Source organism: Onychostoma macrolepis, chromosome 17 (assembly GCF_012432095.1).
Source record: "Onychostoma macrolepis isolate SWU-2019 chromosome 17, ASM1243209v1, whole genome shotgun sequence".
In the NCBI taxonomy this organism is placed as follows: Eukaryota; Metazoa; Chordata; class Actinopteri; order Cypriniformes; family Cyprinidae; genus Onychostoma; species Onychostoma macrolepis.
In genome coordinates, this window is record NC_081171.1 from 20,888,755 (window position 1) to 20,915,415 (window position 26,661).

Sequence of the window (26,661 nt, forward strand, 5' to 3'; positions counted from 1 at the left end):
ATAAATTGAAAATTTATTTATTAATATTTAATGTATTCATATTAATTTAATGTATTATTTCTAATACATTTAATATTTTAAATAAAAAACTTCCGGGCCAAGACACCAGCATAGCTCCGCCCCCTTCCATCGTTTTACTTTCTACGGAAATGACCCTGCCACCCGGAAGTTTCTAATGGATGATGTTGGCGATTACAGCGCGCTGATTTGCTCGTCCATTGCAGCTATCCGCTGAAGCGAGAGCCGAGGATGTAAGGCTGTCTGAAACCCTAATTAGTGTCCTCCAGCATGAAGAAGAGAAGCGCTTGACGGGATCTCGGTGAAGGCAGCGTGATTTCGGCAGGATGCTCCGGCTGTTCGCGGCTCTGGTCATTATTGGGCTGCTGCTCGCCTGCTTCACTTCCTGGCTGTTTGACAGCTATGACAGCGCCTGGCACCCGAAGCGCAGTTTACATCAGTCCAGAGAGACTGGCCCTCCGTATCCCGGCGGGCGGCTGGACAGCGTGCTCTGGTTCGTGCAGGTGAGCAGAGCTTTAACGCTGCGGTGTGTGAGAGGTCATTAAAAACGTGCCACACTGTCATTAGTCTGTCAATGGGCTGATCATGTGATTGATGGGGGATGGCTTTTATTTTGCGTTCTGCCATAATAATTTATTCGTCGCGCAGTAAAGACGGTTGTTGTGTGAAATATTTAAGCACGAAAAGGCCGGAATGTTCTAACCCCTAACGTGACATTTGTATAGTTCAGCTGTATTGTGTATATAACCATGAATCCTCAACAAATTGGTTGAGGTCACGACGAGGCATTAAATGAATGAAATATGGTGTTTGTGTGTTACAAATATTGAAAGGATTTTTTTTCTTCTTCTTGAGGAAACATGTCACATACTTCCAGTGATTAGTATACTGGCAGGGTACTGATTTCATTGATAAGTATGAATATTAATATGTATAATACAAAATATTGTGTAGACCGACAAGAGGTCTTTTCACTAATCCAATTTTTTTTTAATAGGATCCAAAAATATATCTATTTGTGATAGAATAACACAATCTGAGTTACAAAATTTAAGGAATGCTTGGACACAACTTTGGCAAAAGGTATTTTTGTTAATAGGCATAGAGTTAAATCTGTATATATAATATATTATTTTAGAATAACTATTATTCCACTGTTAGTTCATGATCGGCAAAAATATTAGAGCTACAATTTTAGTTCATGCATATTTCACACATAAATCTCCTAGTCCTTTTGGAAAATTGTACTGTCATAGAAAGAAAAAAAAGCATGCGTGAAGGGTTGAATCTTTAAAAAAAAGTGAAATTATATTTGAGTTATGTAGACTTTCATAACGTTTGTAAAGCTGTCTAACATGTGGAAAGACCAAAGAGGAAAGTTAATAATTGGTTCTTCAAATATGAGTCTGATTTGACCTGTAAAGAGGCATGGAATACTTATTTTTATAATAACAGTTTTCAAATGGAAGACCTAATTAGTGTAGACCCAACACTACAAGAAACTATGATTTAAAACATTTCTTTGATTCATAATGATGTAGACTTTCATAATTTGTAAAACATTTAAAAAAAAAAAATTTAACTATCACACCAATTATTTGTCATAAAAATGATATATGTGTGAATATTTCATATTCATCCTTTAATTCTTCTGATTAGAAATGTTTGTGCACACTAAAATTACAGTTTTATTAACATATATTGAGACCATTTGGTATTTTTTATCTAAAATATGTACGACATCCTGGAAACAAAAAGCTTGTCACATCAGTTATGTATACAGTATACAGTATCATAGTTTGGATTAGTGTTGTCAAAAGACCCGGTACTTCGGTACCAAGTCGGTACTAAAAAAGTGAAAACGTCACGGTACCAGGTTTTTTTAAGTACCGGTGGTACCGAGTACCCGGTCAACCCGGTTCTTGACGCGTACGGCCCGATGATTTCCGCGATGCAGAAAACGCGGACGGAATCTCGGAATCCAGTTATGAAAACGGAATTTACAGTTTAGCACGGAATGTCACGGAATTTGTCAAAGTTTGGATGAATTAATCAAAAGTAGGTCATTGCACTTAAATCAAGTCGCGACGTGGATTAGTATCTGTAAATATTAAGCCGCAAAAGTCGATTCAAATATGAATCCTGCATGTTTTGCGAGTCTCTGTGTGAGTGAATGAATGGCAGAGACGCGCGTTTTTTTCTTTTTTTTTACTACACACAATGAAGCGCGCCTGACGCTCGCCGTGATTCATCATCTGCCGTGTCAATGAGGACAGAAATACATAAACAATATCTACAGAACTGCTCCGAGAGCCGCCTCGCGAGCATTTTACCGTTTCATTGAGTAAAACCAGCTTCATATCATATAGCTACACACAGAAATGTAAAGGTATTCACGGCAACCCGTCAAAATAAAAGTTCATCTTAAAGACATTGTGCCAGAAATATAATTTTATATATATATATATATATATATATATATATATATATATATATATATAATTTTTATTTTATTTTTTAAAGAAATCACACAATATTTCTTCCATATTTAAATTTTAATAGTAAATCCCTTTATTTACCAAAACAATTCAATGTGTTTAAATTTAATTAATTAAAAGACAAAATTAAATTTGGGTGAAACTTGTTTACTGTTTTTCATACTTTTATTACTTGCGGAAAAACTTGAAACACAATTTAAATAAAGTATAAAGAATGGCATTGATTTTTGTAAAAAAATTTTTTTTGCTTGACTTTATTATTAAAAATAGTGTGTTTTTTTTTATTAGCATGTGGTACCGAAATTGGTACCGAGAACCGTGGATTTTGACTGGTATCGGTACCGAATACTGAAATTTTGGTACCGTGACAACACTAGTTTGGATGATAAAACATGAAACCTTCAGCTGTGTACTGACTTGCACATAAGAGATGCCTCCTCTGATATTCCAGTGACACTTGCTCTATAAATAGGGGAGTTTTATGTGTGAGATTTTCAACACTCTGTTCAGTACAAACAGGCCTGTGTGAAACCTCATTATTAGCTGATTTCTAAACATGCTGATTCCTCTGTGCAGGTTTCCGACATCCATATCAGTCGTTTCCGCGATCCCAGGCGCATTCCAGACTTCGAAAAGTTCTGTAGTGACACTATTGATGTGATAAAACCTGATCTTGTGCTGGCCACAGGTGAGCTGCTATACATTACTTACTGTATGCATAGTCAAATTAGATTTTATACATGCCTGCAACACAAACCCACATTTTGACTTTATTTAACAGGGGACTTAACAGATGCGAAGACTGAGAGTAAAATGGGCTCTCTTCAACATGAAGTGGAGTGGCAGGCCTACCACAACGTCCTTAAAAGATCACGAGTGCTGGAACGGACTAAATGGATTGACATTCGAGGAAACCATGGTGATTATTATTATTATTATTTTAAATGATGATTTTCAAGGCCTGGAGTTTTGAAAATATCGATCACTGTCAAACAGGTATACTTAAACACTCAAACCCGAATTTGTGGTGTAACATAACTATAAAAGAGGTAGTGATTTATTTATTTATTTATTTATTTTTATGGTTTTGTATGATGTGAAGCTTATGAAAATTTACGATTTTTAGAAAAAAGTAAGCATGAAAATCCACCTTTAAAGAAGCAGATTGTACAAAAATTTACAAATTTATTTATATGAATTCGTACGAATTAGTCACCAATTCGCCAAAACGTAAAACAGTTGCACAATGAAATAAAATTGTGTTGATCACTTAGATAAGATAGCCCCGCCCCAAAATCACACCATTGGTTGAGCCAATGTTGCTGTGTCAGGCTCAAATGAAGTGTTTACACACTTTATGAATGGAGCCCACATATAGTTGCATATTACAGTGGGATAGGAAAAAAATATTTTAACATGACAAAAATGACACGCTTTATCTTTGTTTTCTAATGTCAGTTTTCTCCTGAAATCATAATGCAAGCATCTGAAGGTTTGGGTGGGAGAGCTAAATAAAGACCAGAAATAAGCTTCCGTTTTGCACGTCACTGTTGGTCAGGGACAAATAATTGTTTGTCTTTGTCCCAGTGTCTGTTGGCTATAAAACAATTAAAGGACATTGAATGAAGACAGCTGGACACTCTTATGTCACACTAATGACTTGAAATGAAGCCCAGCTCTATTAAACAGGATATTGCTGGCTTGTTGTGACACAGAACAAACTTTAGTGGATTAATAACAACTTTGCAATCATGAGGCTGTTTATCATTACTCCTCCAGTTTCCTGTCTTGATTTAAAAGAATAGTTCACCCAAAAATGAAATTTCTGCGTTATTATTTATATAGTGTTATAGAATTTATACATATTTTGAATTAGCTTTTATTTTTATATTTTCATTGTATTGTTAAAGTTTTAATAATTTTGTTGTGCTTTTGTAATTTTTGTTAGTTTTTATTTAAATTTTTATTTTAGTTTTTAATTTTTAGTAATTTTAGTACTTCAACTTATTTAATTTCACTTTGTTACAATGGCAACCATAATCATTTTTATTTAAGTGTAAGTTATTCATTTGATCCTCAGATACACATTCCAAACGTATGATTTTTTTTTTTTCTTTTTGTCTGTCAAACACAAAAGGAGATATTTAGATGAATGTTCATGCTGCTCTTTTCCATACAATTGGTTGCTGAATCAGACTGTAAAGCTTCAAAAATATGCCATAAAAGTACTCATGCACTACATTTCAATTCTTCAGAAGCTATTTGATAGCTTTGCGTGAGAAACAGACTGAAATTTAAGTCATTATACTGTAAGAATTATATTTCGCCATATCTCTACTGGCATATATCCCTTTAAGCCTCTTTTTACAACCGGCTGGGTGTGACACGTTAAGTTTCCAATGACAAATCCACGCTAAAACAAAATGCATTGCAGCACAACAGAATCACAGCTAATCAAAACACATTTGTTGTTTAATATACAGATGGAGGATTTGGACCAATGAGATTTACTATGAACAGATTAAATATATATGAATCTCTTTGTGCAGCAGCTGTGTTTCATCTGATATTATTATATTAATATTTAGCTATGAAGACTCCATCGGTGGAGGCTAATGAACATCTCTAATGAACTCCCATAGCTCACATATCATTTTTCCTCTATTCCCATTATCCCATTTCCCCACAGGTCCTGTAACAGGTGTTACATTACGAAAGCTGCCAGACATGTAATAAGAGCTCCATTATCAGTTATTTTGTCAACGCTCTTCTTCCATTTCCAGGAAATCTTGATTTATATTTTCCTCTTGTCTCCTCAGATGCCTTTAATATTATTTCGCTGGAGAGCGTGAACAATTATTACAGGTCTGTACAAATATTACGAATGCAAAACAGAATGGCTATAAAGTTCCAAGAAGGTTCAGATATTAAAGTCGACATTTAAAAAATCCTCTTTAATGCACATTTAATGGTCTTATTGGGAAGAAATTTTGTCTGATTTATCTCCGTTGCTGAATACTTAGGAAATACTCTGCCAATCAGAAAGTTGGATCCTTCCACTACATACACAGAACTCCTTTTGGGAACTACTCTTTCATTTGTGCCGATGCCACTCTGACCCCTGGACCCAAACGGCCCTATAACTTCTTTGGAATTATCAGTCAGGTAGGAGAGATTATTTTAGCTTCGCTTATGTAAATGTGATGAAAACATGCGATGAAAACATTTCCCTTGGACTGAAATGTGATGTTCCCCATAGACTCAGATGGACATGTTGGCGACCTTTAGAGAGGAGAGTCTGAGCAGTAACAAGTCCATCTGGTTTGGACATTATACTACATCTACTGTCATCTCCCCCTTCCCTGGAATCCGAGAGCTCATGAGGTTTGGAAAAATCTTGTTTCCCCACTGTCCGCCAATAACAGCTCACTTAGACAGGAAGAGAGCATGTGACCAGCATATAAAGTGACCAACAACTGTTCTGTTAGGGGTTGGTTTATCTGAAATTAGATTATATTACAATAAAGGACCAGCAATAATTAAAAAATTAGAAAAAAATAATTAAATAACAGTGCCAAATTTATATATATGACTATACTGAAAACATTAGAAAACAACTTAAAATGTTTATAGAATTTGTGAGGTTTAGTCCATGTAAAAATTATAATATAAATTGTGTATTAAAAATGTATTTAAAAAAGACTACTGTTCAAAGTTTTGGGGTCGATAAGATTTTTAACTGTTTATACTAATATATTTTTAAAAAGCTGAATTTTCAGCATCATTTCTCCAGTCTTCAGTGTCACATGATCCTTCAGAAATCATTCTAATATGCTGATTTGACGCTCAAAAACATTTAAAACATTTCTTATTAATGTTTTTGGTGGAAACTGATTCTTTGATACTTTCCAAAGAACAGCATTTTTTAGGTAGCAATCTTTTGAAATAATGTAAAAGTCTTTACAGTCACTGATCAATTTAATGCATCCTTCATGAATGTATTAATTCTTCTTCAAAAAAACTTTTGAACGGTGGTCTAGTTTAATATAATTAAATATTTTTAATTACAGCATCAAGTCTCTACAAAAGATTGTAATGAATACACACACAAAAAAAAACTAAATTAGACTTTGATATATATAGACCATATATAGACTTTTGTTTCTGTCCGTACAAAAGTAAGAATACAAATTATTTCACATGCGTAAAAAAAATATATATATATATTTGCTACTAACCAAATTTTTATTTTTTCAAATATTTCATTCTATTAACCTCTTAAACTTTCCAGTGTTTATTTAAACTTTGTTGCCACTGGTTTCTTTGTGATTTAAAAAAAAAAAACCAAAAAAACTCCATCTATGTTGCAAATTAGGAAAAGAACTTACAATTTTTGTGTGCAGTATGAATCAGAATCAGTCAGTGACCTCTGGATGGTCTGTGACTGTGCCATCTGAGACTGCGACTCGATTTGGGCCACTTTTCAAATGTCATTCTAAATCCGATGTCTATTTGGCCATCTGACCTACATCTAAACCCTAGAACATGATTCTCTAGCATGAATTCTGGTCTGAAATGCTGTAATAATAATGTCATATTCAGTTCTGTTAAACACTTGTAGAGAATAATGCTAATGCTTACAAGCGGCATTAGATTGCATCTTATAATATTCATCATATTCTGCTGAATCTCAAATTTTGTCCATTGTTTTTTACAGTACTGCCGTGGCGTATTTGTGTGGGCACCTACATACACTAGGAGGCTTCATGCCGGTACTGCACAGTCGACATCAAGGAGGCACGCTGGAGTTAGAGCTGGGAGACTGGATGGACAACCGCAGGTAAGTTCACAAAGAACGAGGCCCACACTCAAGGGAATGCTGCATGATGTAAATATAGCTGACTGTGTTAGCAAATACAAGAACAACCGCTGATATATGAGGAAGACATATCGTTGTGCCCTAGCTCTAATAAAAATGCAGTGACACGAAGTTCTCCCTTGGTTCAGGTACAGGATATTGGCTTTTGACCATGACCTGCTTAGTTTCACTGACGTGACGTTTGAGGACTGGCCAGCTGTGCTGATCACCAATCCCAAAGACGCCCAGTACCTGCACCCAGGAGTGGAGCCTCTGGGTCGTATCCGCAGTTCCACGCACATCAGGTGTCTCTGTGTGTGTCCTCTTGAACCTTCAAGCGCTCAGACATTGACTTGTGAAACATTATCGTCTCTCATCCAAACCTCACGTTTATGTTTATTTCCTGCACGCTTGTCTTGTTCTGTCCTACCAAGAATGTCATAGTTTGAGGTTGCACTAATTGCTCAATGTGCCATGTGTCGGTTCTATAGGATCCTGGCTTTTTCTGAATCTCCAATCACAGCTGTGCATGTGAATGTGAATGGAGTTTCACTGGGGAAAGCGATTAGCGCAGGGGGCCCTTTATACGTGCTGCAATGGGACCCAACGCTATACACTACTGGACTGCACACTATCAGAGTTAACGTGGAGGTAGGTAATGATTTGAACAAATCATTTTGCTCTTGTATTAAACATCATTTGTCACTCTTTCCTCAAATCACGTGGCTTATTTAGAAGAGGTGTGCTGTTGCTCTTCTAAACAGTTTCTGCCTGGTCTTGTAGACTTTGTAAGAGTAATATCTGGAGACCAGAATATTATAGAGATGGACTTCAGCAACCAACCAGAAAACTGAACAACAGCATGCTTAAAACCACATAGAAAACCTTAGCAACCGCTAAGTAACACTCTCCAGAACAGCCTAGGACTACAAAGCAACGTGGTTCAACCACTCAGAACCTTAGCAATCACATAGCAATTGTTTGTTTATTTAAATATATAGAAATGGTTGTGTTGTTACTTTAAGAAAATGGCACAGTGTGAGCTTTTCTCACTTGTTCTGTCTCGCTGTCCCAGGACTCTGCAGGTCGCTCAAAAGTGCGAGAGCAGCAATTCACACTGGAGGAAGACCTCACTCCCAGCTTCGGCTTCATGCAGTCCTTCATCCTCCTTACAGACCACTACATACTGGTATGAAAATGAAACCAAGTCATCGTGAAAAATTGATCTCACAATAAATACTGAAATAGCTGTTTACTTCACTCATCAGTTGAAAATTCTGTTATTAATTACTCACCCTCATGTCGTTCCAAACCCGTAAGACCTTTGTTCATCTTTGGAACACAAATTAAGGTATTTTTGTGAGTAATTAATGACTGAATTTTCATTTTTGGGTGAACTATCCCTTTAAATTATCATAGCTTTAAACATGGAATAATTAATATATTATAGTGCATTTTTATAAGATTGAAAGTCTGTCTGGGATAAGAATACAACAATAAAATCTCTACATAAAACACATTTACCACAAAAGTACATTAAAACGTTTATAGTTAATAATTTACTGTTAATGAATATTATATGCATCTCAGTGACTGTGTGTGTGTGTGTGTGTGTGTGTGTTCCCACAGGCACGGATTGCCTTTGTGGGCATAGTATTTCTAAACCTTGCTGGGCTTGTGCTCTTCAGATTTATGCCCGTATCTTCTACAAGAGGTATTTCTGTTGTCCTGTCATTATAACTGAATATAAATGGTCTACATGAGCATAATTGACACTTGACTCTATATACTCTTATAATCCATCAGGATTGTCTTCTCAAGCGTGGACGTCTCTGCATCTTGTCAGTAAAAGCAACACGTTCTTCTATTCTCTGCTGCTGTTCAACCTGTGTACAGCATTAGGTAAGTCACCGCCTGACACCACTTGAACAGTTTCACGAATTGATGGAACATAATGACTTAAACTACCACTGCAGAAGGCCTGTAATCTTTTTTTTTATACAGAGAGTATTTTTTTCCATCTGACCATTCAGAAGAGAGAATGAGTGATAATGACACAATTATTATATTATAGATAATTATATAAATTATCCAGGAGCTGTATCTTTCTTTTATAAATATGACAAAACTAAAGACTTTTTGGAGATATGAAGGATGCAATACTACTCTATAGGTACTCAAGATTAACATGAGATTGGGAGAAACTGTGTGTGTTATGCCCCCTTTAAGCAACGGGGGCATCCCTGGGCTTGAAATTCGCAGGGTATGGGTAGTGATTCTGGGTGTAATTAAAAAGGTGCCATTGTCCAGTTAAGGTTAGGGTCAGGTGTGGGGTAGGTTTAGGGGTTAGCATTTTTTGTAGCATAGTGTAGGAAATTAAATTAACACTAATGGACACAACCAATAAAATCTTTAGAATCAGCTGTGGGATTAACGGATCGTTATATGTGTCTGTCTGTCACTGTTGTACGCCTACCTGGCGATCCGTTAATGTTAAATGAGCCATCCTAGCGACCCGTCGCTATTATATTCGCCTATATTTATTTACCTACTGTCACATCACGAAAGGCAGCACCCACTGTATTCACCGGTCTCTCAAAGTCACTGTTATGTGCCTGGCTCGCCTAAGTCCAAGTACTCCAGAGTGCAATCTGGACGATTGGGGCGGGGCAACACCTGTCGCTCCGCCCACCCCCAATTCCATTGGTTTATAACATGGCAAATCTTATTGGTGTAGACCCGAGCATGCACATTCCTTTGTGTACGATTTTATATTTAATTTGGCCATATTACAGAACTATTATGTGCTAACTCTAGAATCATAGGCCTATCTTAAATATTATCTGTTTAGTAACAATGGTAATTTTAGTCAGATGAAGTCATTGTTTACAAATAAACTCTTGATGACAGCACCTCATTCACATTTGGGAATTCACAGCGCTTCATTCATATTTCCTTGAGGATCGGCAGGCCGCGGATCAGCACTAAGTTGGGATTTTTTACGCAAATTATGATAATTTACTGTAGGCTATTTTAGAGATGGACAAACACGAACATAAGGGGCTGATTTTACGTTTTAACGCGCAACCGTTTTTTGTTGTTTAAAGAGATGAGTTATAGCCAAAGTTGCTCAATGCGTCACAAACTTGTAGGTTATAAAATGCTAATAAAATGTTTTCATGGCAGGCTCAATGTTTCCTTGTTTATATCTTAATAAAATATTTCAGCCTATATTGATTCTCTTACAGTTTTTAAAGGTTCCTATCTTATAGTAAATAAGTGTCCGTGACATCAGATATTAAAACTCCAATTATTTATGTATCCTCAACCTCATTGTGTGTGTGTGCGTGTTGTAATCTGTGTACGGGATGAATTTAGATTCAGTTATTAACACTTGATCGTTGTAGCCATATAGACCTGCATAACTATCGAATATTAAATCACTCAGAGCTGTAAATCTGTGCAATAGATACGTGAGCACTTTTAATGAGTAAAAGAGACTTTCTCTGTGATTTAAATATTTCTTTTATATATTAAAGACTATAAAAATTACTAAAAATCTAAAATCAGTAGGCCTAATATAGTACAGTGATTCCTGGTTCTTTTTAAAGGATTGAGACATAAAACCAGTAATTTAATTTGTGCATATAGCCTATAAAAGTATAAATAAAAATGTTGCAGAGAAAATTTACATTTATTGCTTAAATACACACTAAAGCACATTAATAATAATATTTTCTGTAGGTCAGATTTAATAACAGCTGTTTTAGTAAACAAAAACATTTTAAAAAAGAATGCTCATGCGCAAACGTCTACACCAATAACATGTTAAATAAACCTAATGTATGAAAAATGAAAATTTATATCTCTATTTATCTTGTAATTTGCTTCTTTGTTAGTGTTAATAAAACAACTATTGCCTAATATATATATATATATATATATATATATATATATATATATATATATATATATATATATATATAAATTCTCATATAGTGATAATATTGCCCACTCGTGATTGCAATATTTTTCTTATTTTGTTATGTGCATTTTTTCCGCTCAGATTTGCAGCTTTGTCTTTCATGTACAGTATGTCATTGGTTGTTGTTGGTTTTGTAAGATTTATCACATTTTATGTTAAAATGGCATACAGTTAAGCAATATCACATGAGGAAGAGTGTTGTTTTCAGCACCATTGCAAATGTTTATTGAACTATAGTGTAAAATCAAGTAACAAGAAGTAAATTTGAGTAAGTTAAATACGTAGTCTATTTTCTCATTTTGCTGTATTTCGACGAAGAGTCCAAACAAAGCCACAGTAGAACTTTATATTGTAATTATAAAATTATATTATAAAATGATTCACTTTATTTCCTCACTGAACGAATCCGCCGTTTCAACGAATGATTTAATGATTCACTCTGAAGATAGAATGACATTATGACAGTGTTATGCAATTATATATGAAAATAAACACAATATCCAAATGAATCATTGTGTATATCAAATCCACCTGGCCTCTGTAGCTGTCTCCTCTGTAATACTGTCGTTTTCACTGATCAGTAGTCAAATCTAGCCTAGTCAATGCAAAAATACTACATTCATTTATAATTAATTTATCAATTTACTCATTTAACGTTAACGGATCGCCAGGTAGGCGTACAACAGTGACAGACAGACACACATAACGATGTCCTGTATGGAAAGATGTTACTCCAGCTGAGTAGCTTCGGCAGCTAATGAGGCGCACTGGAGAGACTTCAACGCCCCTCTTCGACTGATTGGCTGAAGAGGAGCTGTCAATCAAGAACTAGTAGACCAGTGATGATGCTTAGACCCACCCTGATTTACATGAAACTCTAACCGTAACATTTGGGAAAGCAAGCACAGAATGTGGAAACGAGCGAAAGGAAAAACAGCATAAGCATACAAAAAATAAAAATATGAGCAGAAAATCAATAATTTTTCATTAATATTTCAATTTTGTGCAATATGATTTTAAATGTGTTTAAAGTTTTGATTTATGCTTATTATCTTTTGATCCGTGACCATTGTTTGCTATTCTGAAAAAATCTGCTTTCATTTTAAAATTTTGTGCAATATATTTTTACTTGCGTTTTTAAATTTTGGTTTCATGCTTATTTTTTTTTTTTATCCATGACCACAATACTTTAGACGGAAAAAATGTTCCAATAGCCACGCCCTATTTTGGAGTTCCCACCCCGTTTTGGAGTTCCACAGGTTACAGTTATACCCTTCTCGCTTTTTTCGGAGAGAAGCGTAAAGCTGTATCTTTCTTTCATAAATATGATCAAACTAAAGGCTTTTTGGAGATATGAAGGATGCAAATGCAATACTACTCTATAGGTACTCAAGATTAACATGAGATTGGGTGAAACTGTGTGTGTTATGATCCCTTTAAGGCTGCATAGGTAATCTAATAAAATTCAAATAAAATAGTGAAAGTGCCAATTACAGTATTCAATTTCTTCTTTTTGTTTGAGCATTGAAACCAATAACAGACATGAGAGCAACGGTGAATATACCAATCGATATTCTCAGCCAGTCTAAATGAGCGTGTTTTAACCCTCATGTTTGGTCTGGGTCATTTTTGAGCAAAAAGAAAATTAAAAACAGTTTTTTACATGCCTTTGAGCCTAAGACTATTTTGAAAACATCTAGATAAACAAATACCAATTTTCATGTACAAAATCCATAGGAGAGTCTGAAGTAGGGCTGTCATTAACGATTATTTTGGTAATCGAGTGATTAGTCGATTATTCTGATATTTTAATCGAGCAATTGCTCATTATTCTGACGATTAATCGAGTAATCAGATAATTATGGTTTTTTTTTTTGTAGGAATAAAAATAGACCTAAGTGAACAATATCCTTTAAAATGACTTAAATTACATGTATAATAGCAATGAGGCAATAATAATTAGTTCAAATAAAGTATCAAAAGCAAGTAATCATGATTTTATTAAACAAAACTGTTAACATAATGTATTCTAAACAATAGAGCTAACGTACATTGCTCATTATAACAAATGCCTGCAGAAGGCGCCAACGGCCTGACGTTTGTTTTTACACTTCACTGCGTGATCTAATCTGTCTTTAATGTTGACTAAACATTTAATTCAGGTGTCCACTTAATCTTTAATATTTGGCCATTTCTTTACAACAGAAATGCTACAGCCACTGTAATTTCCTTATTTTGCAGTCGCGATTGACAGTTAGCGTATTGAGAAAGATAGTGATGTATTCTCCTGTGTTTGTATAAGTTTATAAATGATTTACCTTACAAATGTGAGGAAATGGCACAAGTTGCATTCCCAGATGAATGTTATAAAAAACCCAAACTCATAACAATATGCAGAGATGGAGTTTGAGACGCTCTACACATGTGGGGCAAAAAAGTATTTAGTCAGCCACCAATTGTGCAAGTTCTCTCACTTAAAAAGATGAGAGAGGCCTGTAATTTTCATCATAGGTATACCTCAACTATGAGAGACAAAATGAGAAGAAAAAATCCAGAAAATCACATTGTAGGATTTTTAAAGAATTTATTTGCAAATTATGGTGGAAAATAAGTATTTGGTCAATAACAAAATTTCATCTCAATACTTTGTTATATACCCTTTGTTGGCAATGACAGAGGTCAAACGTTTTCTGTAAGTCTTCACACACTGTTGCTGGTATTTTGGCCCATTCCTCCATGCAGATCTCCTCTAGAGCAGTAATGTTTTGAGGCTGTCGCTGGGCAACACGGACTTTCAACTCCCTCCAAAGATTTTCGATGGGGTTGAGATCTGGAGACTGGCTAGACCACTCCAGGACCTTGAAATGCTTCTTACGAAGCCACTCCTTCGTTGCCAGGCGGTGTGTTTGGGATCATTGTCATGCTGAAAGACCCAGCCACGTTTCATCTTCAATGCCCTTGCTGATGGAAGGAGGTTTTCACTCAAAATCTCACGATACATGGCCCCATTCATTCTTTCGCTTACACGGATCAGTCGTCCAGGTCCCTTTGCAGAAAAACAGCCCCAAAGCATGATGTTTCCACCCCCATGCTTCACAGTAGGTATGGTGTTCTTTGGATGCAACTCAGCATTCTTTCTCCTCCAAACACGACAAGTTGAGTTTTTACCAAAAGTTCTATTTTGGTTTCATCTGACCATATGACATTCTCCCAATCCTCTTCTGGATCATCCAAATGCTCTCTAGCAAACTTCAGACGGGCCGGACATGTACTGGCTTAAGCAGGGGGACACGTCTGGCGCTGCAGGATTTGAGGCCTTTGTTACTTTGGTCCCAGCTCTCTGCAGGTCATTCACTAGGTCCCCGTGTGGTTCTGGGATTTTGCTCACAGTTCTTGTGATCATTTTGACCCCACGGGTGAGATCTTCGTGGAGCCCCAGATCGAGGGAGATTATCAGTGGTCTTGTATGTCTTCCATTTTCTAATAATTGCTCCCACAGTTGATTTCTTCACACCAAGCTGCTTACCTATTGCAGATTCAGTCTTCCCAGCCTGGTGCAGGTCTACAATTTTGTTTCTGGTGTCCTTTGACAGCTCTTTGGTCTTGGCCATGGTGGAGTTTGGAGTTGGACTGTTTGAGGTTGTGGACAGGTGTCTTTTATACTGATAACAAGTTCAAACAGATGTCATTAATACAGGTAACGAGTGGAGGACAGAGGAGCCTCTTAAAGAAGAAGTTACAGGTCTGTGAGAGCCAGAAATCTTACTTGTTTGTAGGTGACCAAATACTTATTTTACCGAGGAATTTACCAATTAATTCTTTAAAAATCCTACAATGTGATTTTCTGGATTTTTTTTTTCTCATTTTGTCTCTCATAGTTGAGGTATACCTATGATGAAATTTAAGTGGGAGAACTTGCACAATTGGTGGCTGACTAAATACTTTTTTGCCTCACTGTAAATGATAACAGTTTTTGTGGAGCAGCATTTACTGCGAACAGAGCCGCTCCAAGACGCACATACGTGACCTACACGCGTATAAATAATTCAAGCACATATATTAAACCTGCATCACACAGATTTATTTAATTAAATTGTAGTGTTTGTTAATTCACAATAACATTATGCTTTATAATGATTTTTAAATGTTTAATATAGTGCTGTCAAACGATTAATCGCATCCAAAATAAAAGTTTTTGTTTATATAATATATGCATGTGTGCTGTGTGTATTTATATATACATAATAAATATATATACACAGCACACATGCATATATTATATAAACAAAAACTTTTATTTTGGATGCGATTAATCGTTTGACAGATTTGATTATGGAGCCTTGGAAAACGGACTAATAATGTGTTATGGATTCTTCTCCGGGGAATGCGCCATTTTTACGGTTAGTCGACACAGGCAAAATGCAGTCGAGGATTTTTTTTAAAATTGAGTCCTTGAATTGAATCGAGGAATCATGACAGGCCTAGTCTGAAGTTACATTCAGCTCTATATGGGTCATTCACATGGGATCGTTCACCCAAATGAAAATTTAGCTGAGAATGTATTCATCCTCACGTTGTCACATTATAAACTTAAATTTATTATAACTAATTCTTCTGTGAAACACAAAAATAGATTAAATAAAAAAAAAAAACTTTTATTGGGCCCCATTGACTTTCATTGTACACTCTCAGAAATAAAGGTACAAAAGCTGTCACTGGGGCGGTACCTTTTCAAAAGGTACATATTTGTACCTAAAGCGTCAATTTTGGTACCTTTAAAGGTACATATTGGTACTTAAAGTGTACATATTTGAACCTAATAGCTACAAAAGTGTACCTTTTGAAAAGGTACCGCCCCAGTGACAGCTTTTGTACCTTTATTTCTGAGAGTGTATGGACAAAAAAACACAAAGGTGTTTTTCTTCAAAATATCTTCATGTTCCACAGAATAAAGAAAGTCATACAGGTTTGGAATGACATGATGGTGAGTAAATGATGATGCTGATAGAAACAGAATTTTTGAAGGTGTCACTTTTGTTGTGACACTTACAAGGTTTCAGTCCGAAATGAATAATCATGATTACAATATCAAGGGAAATTATGAACATAATTGTGTAGCCCTACTTGGTTTGCTCAGGAGCGCAGTGAAGATGTGTCAGGATGAACTCAGTCACAACATGTCCTTGCAATTACTGTGAAGAAAGAACAGTGCATTTTTGTTTTCTGGTTTTTCAGGTCCATGGTTCATTGGGGAAATTATTGATGGACACAATGGAGCCTGCTTTGCTTTTGGCGTGTTTGTGGGTGGTCATTTCCTTGAAGGCGGTCTTAGCTATGTCGTGGGAGTCATACAGGTAATTCAAGATCTAGGTGCAGATCATACTGATCGTAACGGCCGAGTCGTAAAATGCTGTCTGTCATCCTCAGGTGCTCTTCTTCAATATGCCTCTCACTTATTACCTCTGCTGGAGTCTTCACCACAGATGTCGCGGCACCAGCTTCCGCTCACATTTCTGTCGGCCGGGCAGCAGCTGGAGGACTCTGGCGATGCACACAGGCATGCTGGTCCTCATGATTTGGCAGGCCTATTCTTGCTACTTCCTACTGGAGACCTACGGGCTGCTGGCCTTCTTCCTCTCTCCCGTACGTTCCTGGGCCCTGTTCATGGGTCTGCTGTTGGTGTACAGGGCATGGTGGGGAACACCTCCTAGCTTCTCCGGTGGCAGCAAGACCAACCGGCCGTCGTGACGGTGATAGCTGAAGAGAGGCCTTCACCTGTATCGTTGTTTTGTGCCAAGCTCTTCCCTGCCATTACACATTAGGATAGAGAAAATAGTCTGTAGTTAATATGGAGCGATGATGGCATCACACGTGGATGACGGAGCCGTTTCAAACCTGGTTCTGAGCCTCCTTTGATACTAAGACATGTTGGTAGTTTTTTATAGCCAGTTCCTGCCATTGTGAACCCAAGCAGCGTTGAAGTCCAGATGTGTGTGGTTAAGCGTACCTATTACTTTGATAAACTGCACATTATGTACAGTACTCGTCAAATTATGTTTGTTTTTATTTGTGAGGAGCAATCAAGAAAGGAATAAGACTGCCTGATATTCTTAGTGTTTCTGCATGAAACTGCCACTGATCAGTCAATATGAACACTCATATTGTTTTAATGCATATAAACTACACTGTAAAGAGGGGATGATATCATTGTTTACACCTGTAGACAAGGTATAATATGTGAAGGATAATTTAAGGGATGAAACTGGTCATTATTGGCTATAAATTATTTTAACCACTAATGAAAGCAGTTCCAAAAGAAGTCAAAGCATCAAGCTTTGCATGTCACCAAGCAACACTCAGATTTAAACTGTGTATGGAACGCTGCTCGGCCAATCAGATTATACCAAGGGTGTCCAATCCTGCTGTTGGAGGGCCAATATCATTTTCGCTCTAGGGCTGTCACTAACGATTATTTTGGTAATCGGTCGATTATTCTGACGATTAATCGAGTAATCGGATTATTGTAATTACTTTTTTATAGTAAAAAAATAGACCTAAGCGAACAATAGCCTTTAAAATTACTTTAAAAAAATAAATAATATAAATATATATATATATATATTACACTAGTCAACATTTGAAGAGAATCAAAACCTTTCATCAAAGTTGTCCTAAAACCAAAAATTCGTTCTTGTCTTAGGACAACTTTGAACTTTTTTGATCCACTTCAAATGTTGACTACTGTATAATAGCAATGAGGCAATAATAATTATTTCAAATAAAGTATCAAAACCAAGTAATCATGGTTTTCTTGAACAAAACTGTTAAAATGCATAACGTATTATAAACGAGCTAACGTACATTACGCATTATAACAAATGCCTGCAGATGGCGCCACTCACATATTGACCAAACAACATCTAATTCAAATGTCCACTTAATCTTTCATTTTTGGCCGTTTCTTTACGACAGAAATACTACAACAATTTCTTGAATATGTGGACATCAAATCTCAGAGCAAGGGTTTAAACTTTTATTTCGAAATTGTGATTGACATTTAGCATATTGAGAAAGATGTATTCTCCAGCGTTTGCGTAAGTTTATAAATGATTTACCTTACAAATCTGATGAAATGACGCACATTGCATTCCCAGATGAACGTTGTAATAAACCCAAACTCAGCAGTATGCAGAAATGGAGTTTGAGATGCTCCACGTGTGCAAATGATAACAGTTTGTGTGGAGCAGCATTTACTGTGAACTGAACCGCTCTGACATGCACTTATGTAACCTACACGCATGTGAATAAAGCGGATATATTTAATTGAATCATAGCGTATGTGAATTCACAATAGCATTACGCTTTATGATTTTTAAATGGGTTTTGTATATCGTGTAGCCTTGGTAAATGGTCTAATAATGCATCTCATGGATTATGGATGGCAAAATGCAATAGAGCATTTTTAAAAATCGAGTACTCTAATTGAATCAAGGAATGCTGACAGCCCTATTTTGCTCCAACACACTTGCCTGTAAGTTTCTAGTGAGTTTGAAGACCCTGATTACTTTGGTTCAGGTGTGTTAAATTAGGGTTAGACCTAAACTCTGCAGGACAGAGGCACTCCAGGAACTGAATTTGACACCCCTGGTTAGACAATCAGAACTCTAATGACTAGATGACTGTACGTTATCCCATTTATTACACCGTTACTTAACAAAATAAATATTAAATTTTAGATTTTTTTTTATTGCTAGAAGAAAACTGCATCATGATAAAAGGGACAAGAAATTGCCTTGGACAATGTTCAGTTGTATAGTTTTGCAGTCATTGTACAAAAATAGTTGACACAGAATGCCAACATTGACGGGAATATGTCAGAATCAAACGGATAGTTCACCAAAAAATGGAAAGTAATCAGTTACTCAATTACTTCCACACCTGTAGGACTTTCGTTCATCTTCAAAACACAAATGAAGAGCCAACCATACTCGCTTGATGCATGAGAGCAAACCACTTTTTGAAGCAGGAAAGGTTTTTTGGAATGGACTTTCAATGGAGGGACAGAAATCTTTCAGTAATCAGTAAAAACATCTTTATTTGTGTTTCAAAGATGAACGAAAGGGTTTGGAACGACATGAGGATGATGAACTAACCCTTTAAGTATTTCGAAGAGCTGTGTAATAGGTTTTGGTGTGGCCACTTCCCTGCACGACTGTAAGTTTTATACACACTTTTACAGTTTAAGAACTTCATTTTGAAGAACAATGAACTGATTATACATATTCAAATACATATTCCAAAGGACAAAACCACTATATTTATATAGATGAGCATGAATGTAGAACATGTTTGTTGCACAGTCACAGTTAATACACTTAATAATGGCCACTTCAACACATGCTGAAGATTGAAGCCAGACATTTTGGACCGCTGAAGGGAACATCCCAATGTAGCATGTAGAAGAAGACACTGAACACATGGAAATAATCAAATGTGCACAATTCTGTTACATGTTTACTAGAGAAACGTTGTGAAGCAGCTCTTTTATAGTTGGTTTTCACAGTTGCAGACCACACTAACAACCTAGGGACACAATGGCCATCAGTTAGTTTGAAAAGAAACTGTGTTGTCACTGAGGTCTGTCTTTTTTGCCCTCATAATCCACTTGACAGGTGACAGAAAGAGCTGTGACAAGAGTTTCTGGTGGATTCACTGACATTCCTGTTGTTTCAGGTCACTCAAGGTCTCTTGTTGTCTCTCAGGAAAGTAAAGACTTGAACAATAGGCCGCTCTAGTTTGTCTTTCAATGCCCTGAATGTTATTTTGAAAGAGTTTTGTTGCAGTTTTAAGGCACATGATGGTGAGAACGAACCTTTTTAGAAGATTCCACATTTACTCTGTATGTTAATCTAGATTTGTGGTGAACCAATAGGACTTTGAATGTTTGATGATAAAATATCTGCTTAAATGTGATTTGGTTTTAATTGGTTTACTGTATTTCATTTTTTAATTATGTTATTGTATTCATCCACATTGATATTGTAATGTATATTCCTTGCAGTTGTTCTGCACTCTTTTATGGGCATTCTGGGTTTCTGTGGTCACATGGCTTTTGTAGTTCCACTCATGTCGGAAAGCGCTGTTCACATTTGTTTTGTGGAAGACACAAAAACATTTATTTTGTGCGAACAATGAATACATATTTACTTGGAATTTAATCAGAATTGTCTTTTAAAAATTGTCTTCACCACAAAATATGTTCAAGAAATAGATTCTTTATTCCGTTTTACAGCTGACAATGTTTTCCCACAGGAAATTACCTCAATTTATATTTGTCATGTTTCTGAACTCTAAATCATCTTGCATTGGAATCGATTTATCTGACTGTATTTATGTACTACAAAGTAAAGGGGTTTCATATTGTGATATGTTTTGTTGTTTCTTTTTCATGTAAAGGCAAGACTTTCATATCTTAAAATATTTTAGAAAGAAAAGTCAAAGAATCCTGAAAAAAATATATATATCACCTTTTCCACAAAAATATTAAGCTGTACAACTGTTTTTAACCTTGATAATAATAAAAAGTTTCTTGAGCAGCAAATCTGCATATTAGAATGATTTCTGAAGGATCATTTGACACCGGAGTAATGACTGCTGAAAAATCAGATTTGCCATCACAGGAATAAATGACATTTTAAAATATTTAAAAATGGAAAGTTATTTTAAATCATAAAACCATATCATAATATTACTATTTTTTGCCTTGATGAACATAAGGGACTTCTTCCCCAAATACTTATTAAACTATATATGTGCATTTTCAGTGTCAAACCTCAAAACACTGCTTGAAACTATCTATATATTACCAAAAACTGACACTAAATTTATTTTAAAATTGACACTTAGAGCAAGGCAAACATTACATGTATTTTAATTTAAATTAAAGGAATAGTTTACCCCAAAATAACAATTTTGTCATCATTTACCCTCTTGTCGTTCCAAATCTGTTTGGAACGACAAGATTTTCTTTCTTATGTTGAATACAAAAGAAGATATTTTGAAGAATTTTAAAGAACCAAACAGTTGTTGGTCCCCATTGACTTCCATAGTAGAGAAATAAATACTATGGAAGTCAATGGGGACCATCAACTGTTGGATTACCAACATTCTTCAAAATATCTTCTTTTATGTTCAACATAAGAAAAACTCACAGGTTTGAACGACATGAGGGTGAGTAAATGATGACAAAATCTTAATTTTTGGGTGAACTATGCCTTTTTTTTTAAAATATGTTAGAGGTCAACTTAGCTGATGCCTTTATTCAAAATGACTTACAGCACACTTAAAGGGGCAGTCCCACTGGAGAAACCTCAACTGTCTTTTTGAGAGTCCTTTTTAGTAACTTTTCAGCCCAGATTTATAATGACTGCACCACCTCCACAAGGCCTCCAGATGCAGATGTTTGACTCAGATTGAAATTTTTACAACCTGTTTACCGATATTGCCTCCGGTCATCATGGAGCAGAACGCCTCTGAAATATGCATAGTTCATACATCCATTAATATAAACATGAGCATTTCATACAATATGTATGCAAAGTACACTTCAATACATGAGAAAATAATAGCAATAATAAACTCTCACCTCCCATGTTTTCTATACCATTTACAACAGTTTCCAACACCTGTAAAATGAAGAGGAGATACAGTGTACAAAAAGGTTTATGGCGTCTTTCATGCGAGGAAACATGACTGTGGTAGATTTACCTTTATCTGGCCTGTCTTTACCCAGCGGCTGAGCTGCACAAGACCTTCTTCGTGCTTCTCCATGTAGTTCAATACAACAAATCTCTCCCTGTGAATATAATTAGTGCGAATAAGTTAGAAATTAGTGTTGTCAAAAGTACCGACCGCGATACCATTCGCTACTGCAGTTTTAAAAACGTCCATTTCCCGCTAAGATTTGAGCGCCGTTGAGTGGATTCTTAAACAGCGCTGATTGGTCATTGTGTTCACGCGCTCAACAGATACATCTGTGATTGGCTTCAATGATCATTGCTTCACGCTCTTCACTGAGCGCTTCATTGATCATTGAAGCCAATCACAGATGTATCTGTTGAGCGCGTGAACACAATGACCAATCAGCGCTGTTTAAGAATCCACTCAACGGCGCTCAAATCTTAGCGGGAAATGGACGTTTTTAAAACTGCAGTAGCGAATGGTATCGCGGTCGGTACTTTTGACAACACTATTGAAAATATGATAATTATTAATCGTTTTTTTTTTCTTTCTTTCTTGTACCTTGTGATGTTTTTGAGACGCAAAGCTTCTTGGGTAACCTCACTAAGAGGAGGTGGGTAAGGCACATCCTTATTGTACTGTGATATTTGGCCACACAGAATCACATGACCACCAGGATTCATCTGCACAGGGAGAGTATTGCACTTTAACACAATTGACCCACAGAAACTGACATAAAAACTGAGGGCAGGACATACTGAACCTGTGATATAACAGCATCGCTGATAGGACCCCCTACGTTGTCAAAGTATATATCAATGCCTGTGGGGCAGTGCTCCCTCAGCGATGAGCTGATATCTCCTTTTTTGTAGTTTATCCCTGCTGTAAAACCCAGCTCTGTTACCAAGGCCTGGCATTTCTGGTCAGAGCCGCAAATCCCCACGACTCTCTCACAACCGTCCAGTCTGCCGATCTTAAACAACACAGAGCAAAATTAGAATCACACATGGCATTCTGTATATCAAATAATGTTACTTTAAGTACTCAACATAATAGCAAATTATGTGCAATGTGTGTGTTATTATTATGTACAGATTATTTTAGACATTTCATCCTTTTAGGCATTCCTAATTATTTTCAAAATTTGAAGCAATAAATAAATAAAGTGGGGGAGTTTTTTCAATGTAAATGTTTTTATTTTTATTATGATATTTATTATTTATATTTTATTGTATATATGATTTATATTTTATACAAAAAATCTTGAAATGTTAATAAATATTATGAGGTTTCTGGGAATCACACCATTTTACAACCTGTCTTATTATAAGATGTCTGCTTTTAAATGATCTGGTTGATTATTAACATTATTAACTTGACATACAGTCATGCAGGTGTCCTGTCTATGTATAATTTCCTTTTTTATGTTTTTTTCCCCCATGTTGATAGCACCAAATGACTTTGATTTGCTATACAAAATATTTTTGCAAAACTGTGTCATTGCTTTTTTCTAAGCAATAATAAATGATTATATGTTAATAATAGGCATGCTAATAAGCAATTAGTTAATAGTGAGAATTGGTCCCTATACTAAAGTGTTACCTTTTTTTCAATAAATTAACAGTCCAAACAAAAAATGAGCATCAAATGAAAAATCTGTTAGCAAGCCTAAATATTAAAAGTTAATTTATAATAACCCTTTTCAAATGCATCTAAAATGTTGACAAAACTAAATATTTCCATTGAGAACAGACCGATTTCATATTACCTGTCCAGCAAACGACCCACAAGCTCCAGCTGCTCCACTGATGACCATCGTCTGGTGGCTTCCTGGAGTCACATGACCCTTCTCTCTCACACCTAAAAGTGCAGTGAGGCCAGGCATGCCCACCGCTCCTAGAACATACGACAGGTGACCATCGACCATCTCTGGGTCAACCTGCAAGAACGAGTACACCACATACAGTGGTGTGAAAAAGTTTTTGCCCCCTTCCAGTTTTTATTTTATTTATTTTTTTTTTTAAATATTTGTCACACTTGAATGATTCAGATCATCAAACAAATTTAATATTACACAAAGATAACCTGAATAAATGTAAAATGCAGTTTTTAAATAATGATTTCATTTATTAAGGGAAAAAAGCTGTCCCAACCTGCCTGGCCCTATGTGAAATGTAATTGCCCCCCAAATCTAATAACTGCTTGTGCCACCCTTTGCAGCAAAAAATGCAATCAAGCGTTTGCGATAACTGGCAACGAGTCTTTCACATCGCGGTGGAGGAATTTTGGCCCACTCTTCTTTGCAGAATTGTTTTAATTAAGCCACATTGGAGGGTTTGAGAGCATGAATGGACTGTTTAAGGTCATGCCACAGCATCTCAATTGGATTTAAGCCCAGACATTGACTTGGCCACTCCAAAACCTTAATTTTGTTTGAGGTGGACTTGCTGGTGTGTTTGGGATCATAGTCCTGCTGCATAACCCAAGTGTGCTTGAGATTGAGGTCAGAAACTGACGGCCGGACATTCTTCTTCAGGATTTTCTGATAGAGTGCAGAATTCATGGTTGCATCAATTATGGCAAGTCGTCCAGGTCCTGAAGCTGCAAAGCAGCCTCAGACCATCACACTACCACTACCATGTTTGACTGTTGGTATGATGTTCTTTTTATGAAATGCTGTGTTGGTTTTACGCCAGATGTAACGGGACATGCACCTTCCAAAAAGTAACATTTTTGTCTCAGTCCACAGAAAATTTGCCCAAAAGTCTTGGGGATAGTCAAGATATTTTTTGGCAAATGTGAGACGAGCCTATGTGTTCTTTTTGGTCAGCAGTGGCTTTTGCCTTGGAACTCTCCTATGGATGCCATTTTTGCCCAGTCTCTTTCTTATTGTTGAATCATGAACACTGACCTTAATTGAGGCAAGTGAGGCCTGCAGTTCTTTAGATGTTGTTCTGGGTGACAGCCACTCCTGGGAAGGTTCACCACTGTTCCGAGTTTTCTCCATTTGTGGATAATGGCTCTGACCGTGGTTCGCTGGAGTCCCAAAGCCTTAGAAATAGCTTTATAACCCTTTTCAGTCTGATACATGTCAACTATTTTGTTTCTCATCTGTTCTTAAATTTCTTTAGATTGCGGCATGATGTGTTGCTCTTTAAACATGCTTTACTTTGTCAGACAGGTTTTATTGATAGGTGATTTCAGTAATTAGGCCTGGGTTTGGCTAGTGAAATTTAACTCCGTTTTCTAAAATAATGTGGTTAATCACAGTTCTTTCATGATTTAATAGGAGGGGGCAATTAATTTTTCACGTTGGGCCAGGTAGGTTTGGACTGCTTTTTCCCCTTAATAAATGAAATCATAATTTAAAAACTGCATTTTGTATTTACTCGCATTATCTTTGTGTGATATTAAAATTTGTTTGATGATCTGAATCTTTTAAGTGTGACAAATATGCAAAAAATTTAAAACACAGGAAGGTGGCAAAAACCTTTTCACGGCACTGTACATATCCATACACACCTCCTATCCATATACATTAAGACTATTTATTCAAACTAGCCAAAATGAACACTACACCTTTTGCAAAAGGCTGCCATCCATCACATCATAGGTTTGCCAAGGCCAGTTGAAGGAGGTGACAGTAGTGCCCACAGATAATGCCTGATTCTTGCTGGCCTCCACTATACCAACTCCACCTCCATCCACACACTCCTCTAATCTCCATGGCAACAGGTAGTCAGCTCCAGTATCGTCGTTCATGCGACAACGCTGCATTAAGATTGGTGTTAACATTGTTTAATGCATGAGTGAATAAGTTAATGCCTGGTAGTATATTGATTATAGGTTGAGATTTCATGAAGGAAATATTTACTATATGAATATAGTGAAATATACTGTATTTCCCACATGAAATGAATGGATTTCGTGAATTTCCTTTATGAAACCTCAATGATAAACACAAGTAAGGTCATCTCACCATGTAAGGGTCAACTGAGAGGAAGAGTGTGCGGACTAACACTTGTCCTTCTTTAAGCTCGGGTGATTTCATAATCTCCTCTACGCGGAAATTCTCTGGAACCGGATGACCATTTTTGCCTAATCATATTTAGGGGCAAAAACATTCAATTAAGTTCTGGAGAAACATGCGGCACAGTAATATCTATGATTATTGGACTACTGTTGTGAATGATTTGTAAACTAGCAAATTCGTCAACATGGCTTACCTGGTCGAGAGTGCAACACAACTCTTTTTACATTTAACATTCTCCCTTCTTTTACTACTTAATGTTTTTATTAAAAAAAAACTTGTAGTTATTTATAATGCAACTCTCAAAAATTTTGCTTGCAACGCCTGCATTTCTTCCTGAAATAATCACATGACTCGCAGGAGCTCGTCTGATTGGCTGCATGAGCTTTAAAGCTCTGGTCGCATGTGTTGTGATGATGGGAATTCAGACTCGCGAATCGGTTCCTTTGAACAGTTAATTTCTAAGAACCGGTTCATTTTATTACTAAATGAACATTAACATTTAAAAACATCATAACAATAATAAGCAGAA

The 26,661-nt window shown here is 36.2% G+C and overlaps 2 protein-coding genes across 4 annotated transcripts; one reads left to right on the plus strand and one right to left on the minus strand.

Annotated features, from left to right (window-relative positions):
* Window positions 1–139: 139 nt before the first annotated feature.
* tmem62 (transmembrane protein 62) lies at window positions 140–20,966 on the plus strand. 3 transcript variants are annotated; one of them, XR_009266755.1, is made up of 15 exons: window positions 140–521; window positions 3,093–3,204; window positions 3,298–3,435; window positions 5,336–5,381; window positions 5,540–5,681; window positions 5,776–5,900; window positions 7,234–7,356; window positions 7,524–7,679; window positions 7,866–8,025; window positions 8,450–8,563; window positions 9,004–9,088; window positions 9,181–9,276; window positions 16,595–16,713; window positions 16,787–19,573; window positions 20,032–20,966. XR_009266755.1 is itself a non-coding variant. In XM_058749680.1 (14 exons), exons 1-14 carry the CDS (start codon window positions 345–347, stop codon window positions 17,105–17,107), a joined length of 1,914 nt encoding a protein of 637 aa, XP_058605663.1. In that variant the 5' UTR covers window positions 140–344; the 3' UTR covers window positions 17,108–20,966. The 3 variants fall into 3 exon arrangements, 2 of the variants coding, with proteins under 2 accessions (XP_058605663.1, XP_058605664.1); XM_058749680.1 differs by having other exon boundaries at window positions 16,787–20,966; XM_058749681.1 differs by lacking the exons at window positions 140–521; window positions 3,093–3,204 and adding an exon at window positions 5,206–5,245 and having other exon boundaries at window positions 3,304–3,435; window positions 16,787–20,966.
* Window positions 20,967–21,542: 576 nt separating this feature from the next.
* Window positions 21,543–26,478, minus strand: ptgr2 (prostaglandin reductase 2). Its single transcript, XM_058749417.1, has 9 exons — window positions 26,326–26,478; window positions 26,079–26,197; window positions 25,679–25,870; window positions 23,868–24,038; window positions 22,863–23,072; window positions 22,661–22,782; window positions 22,127–22,214; window positions 22,005–22,044; window positions 21,543–21,891 (listed from the first exon to the last, which is right to left on the minus strand). Exons 1-9 carry the CDS (start codon window positions 26,363–26,365, stop codon window positions 21,827–21,829), a joined length of 1,047 nt encoding a protein of 348 aa, XP_058605400.1. The 5' UTR covers window positions 26,366–26,478; the 3' UTR covers window positions 21,543–21,826.
* Between the last annotated feature and the right edge of the window lie 183 nt (window positions 26,479–26,661).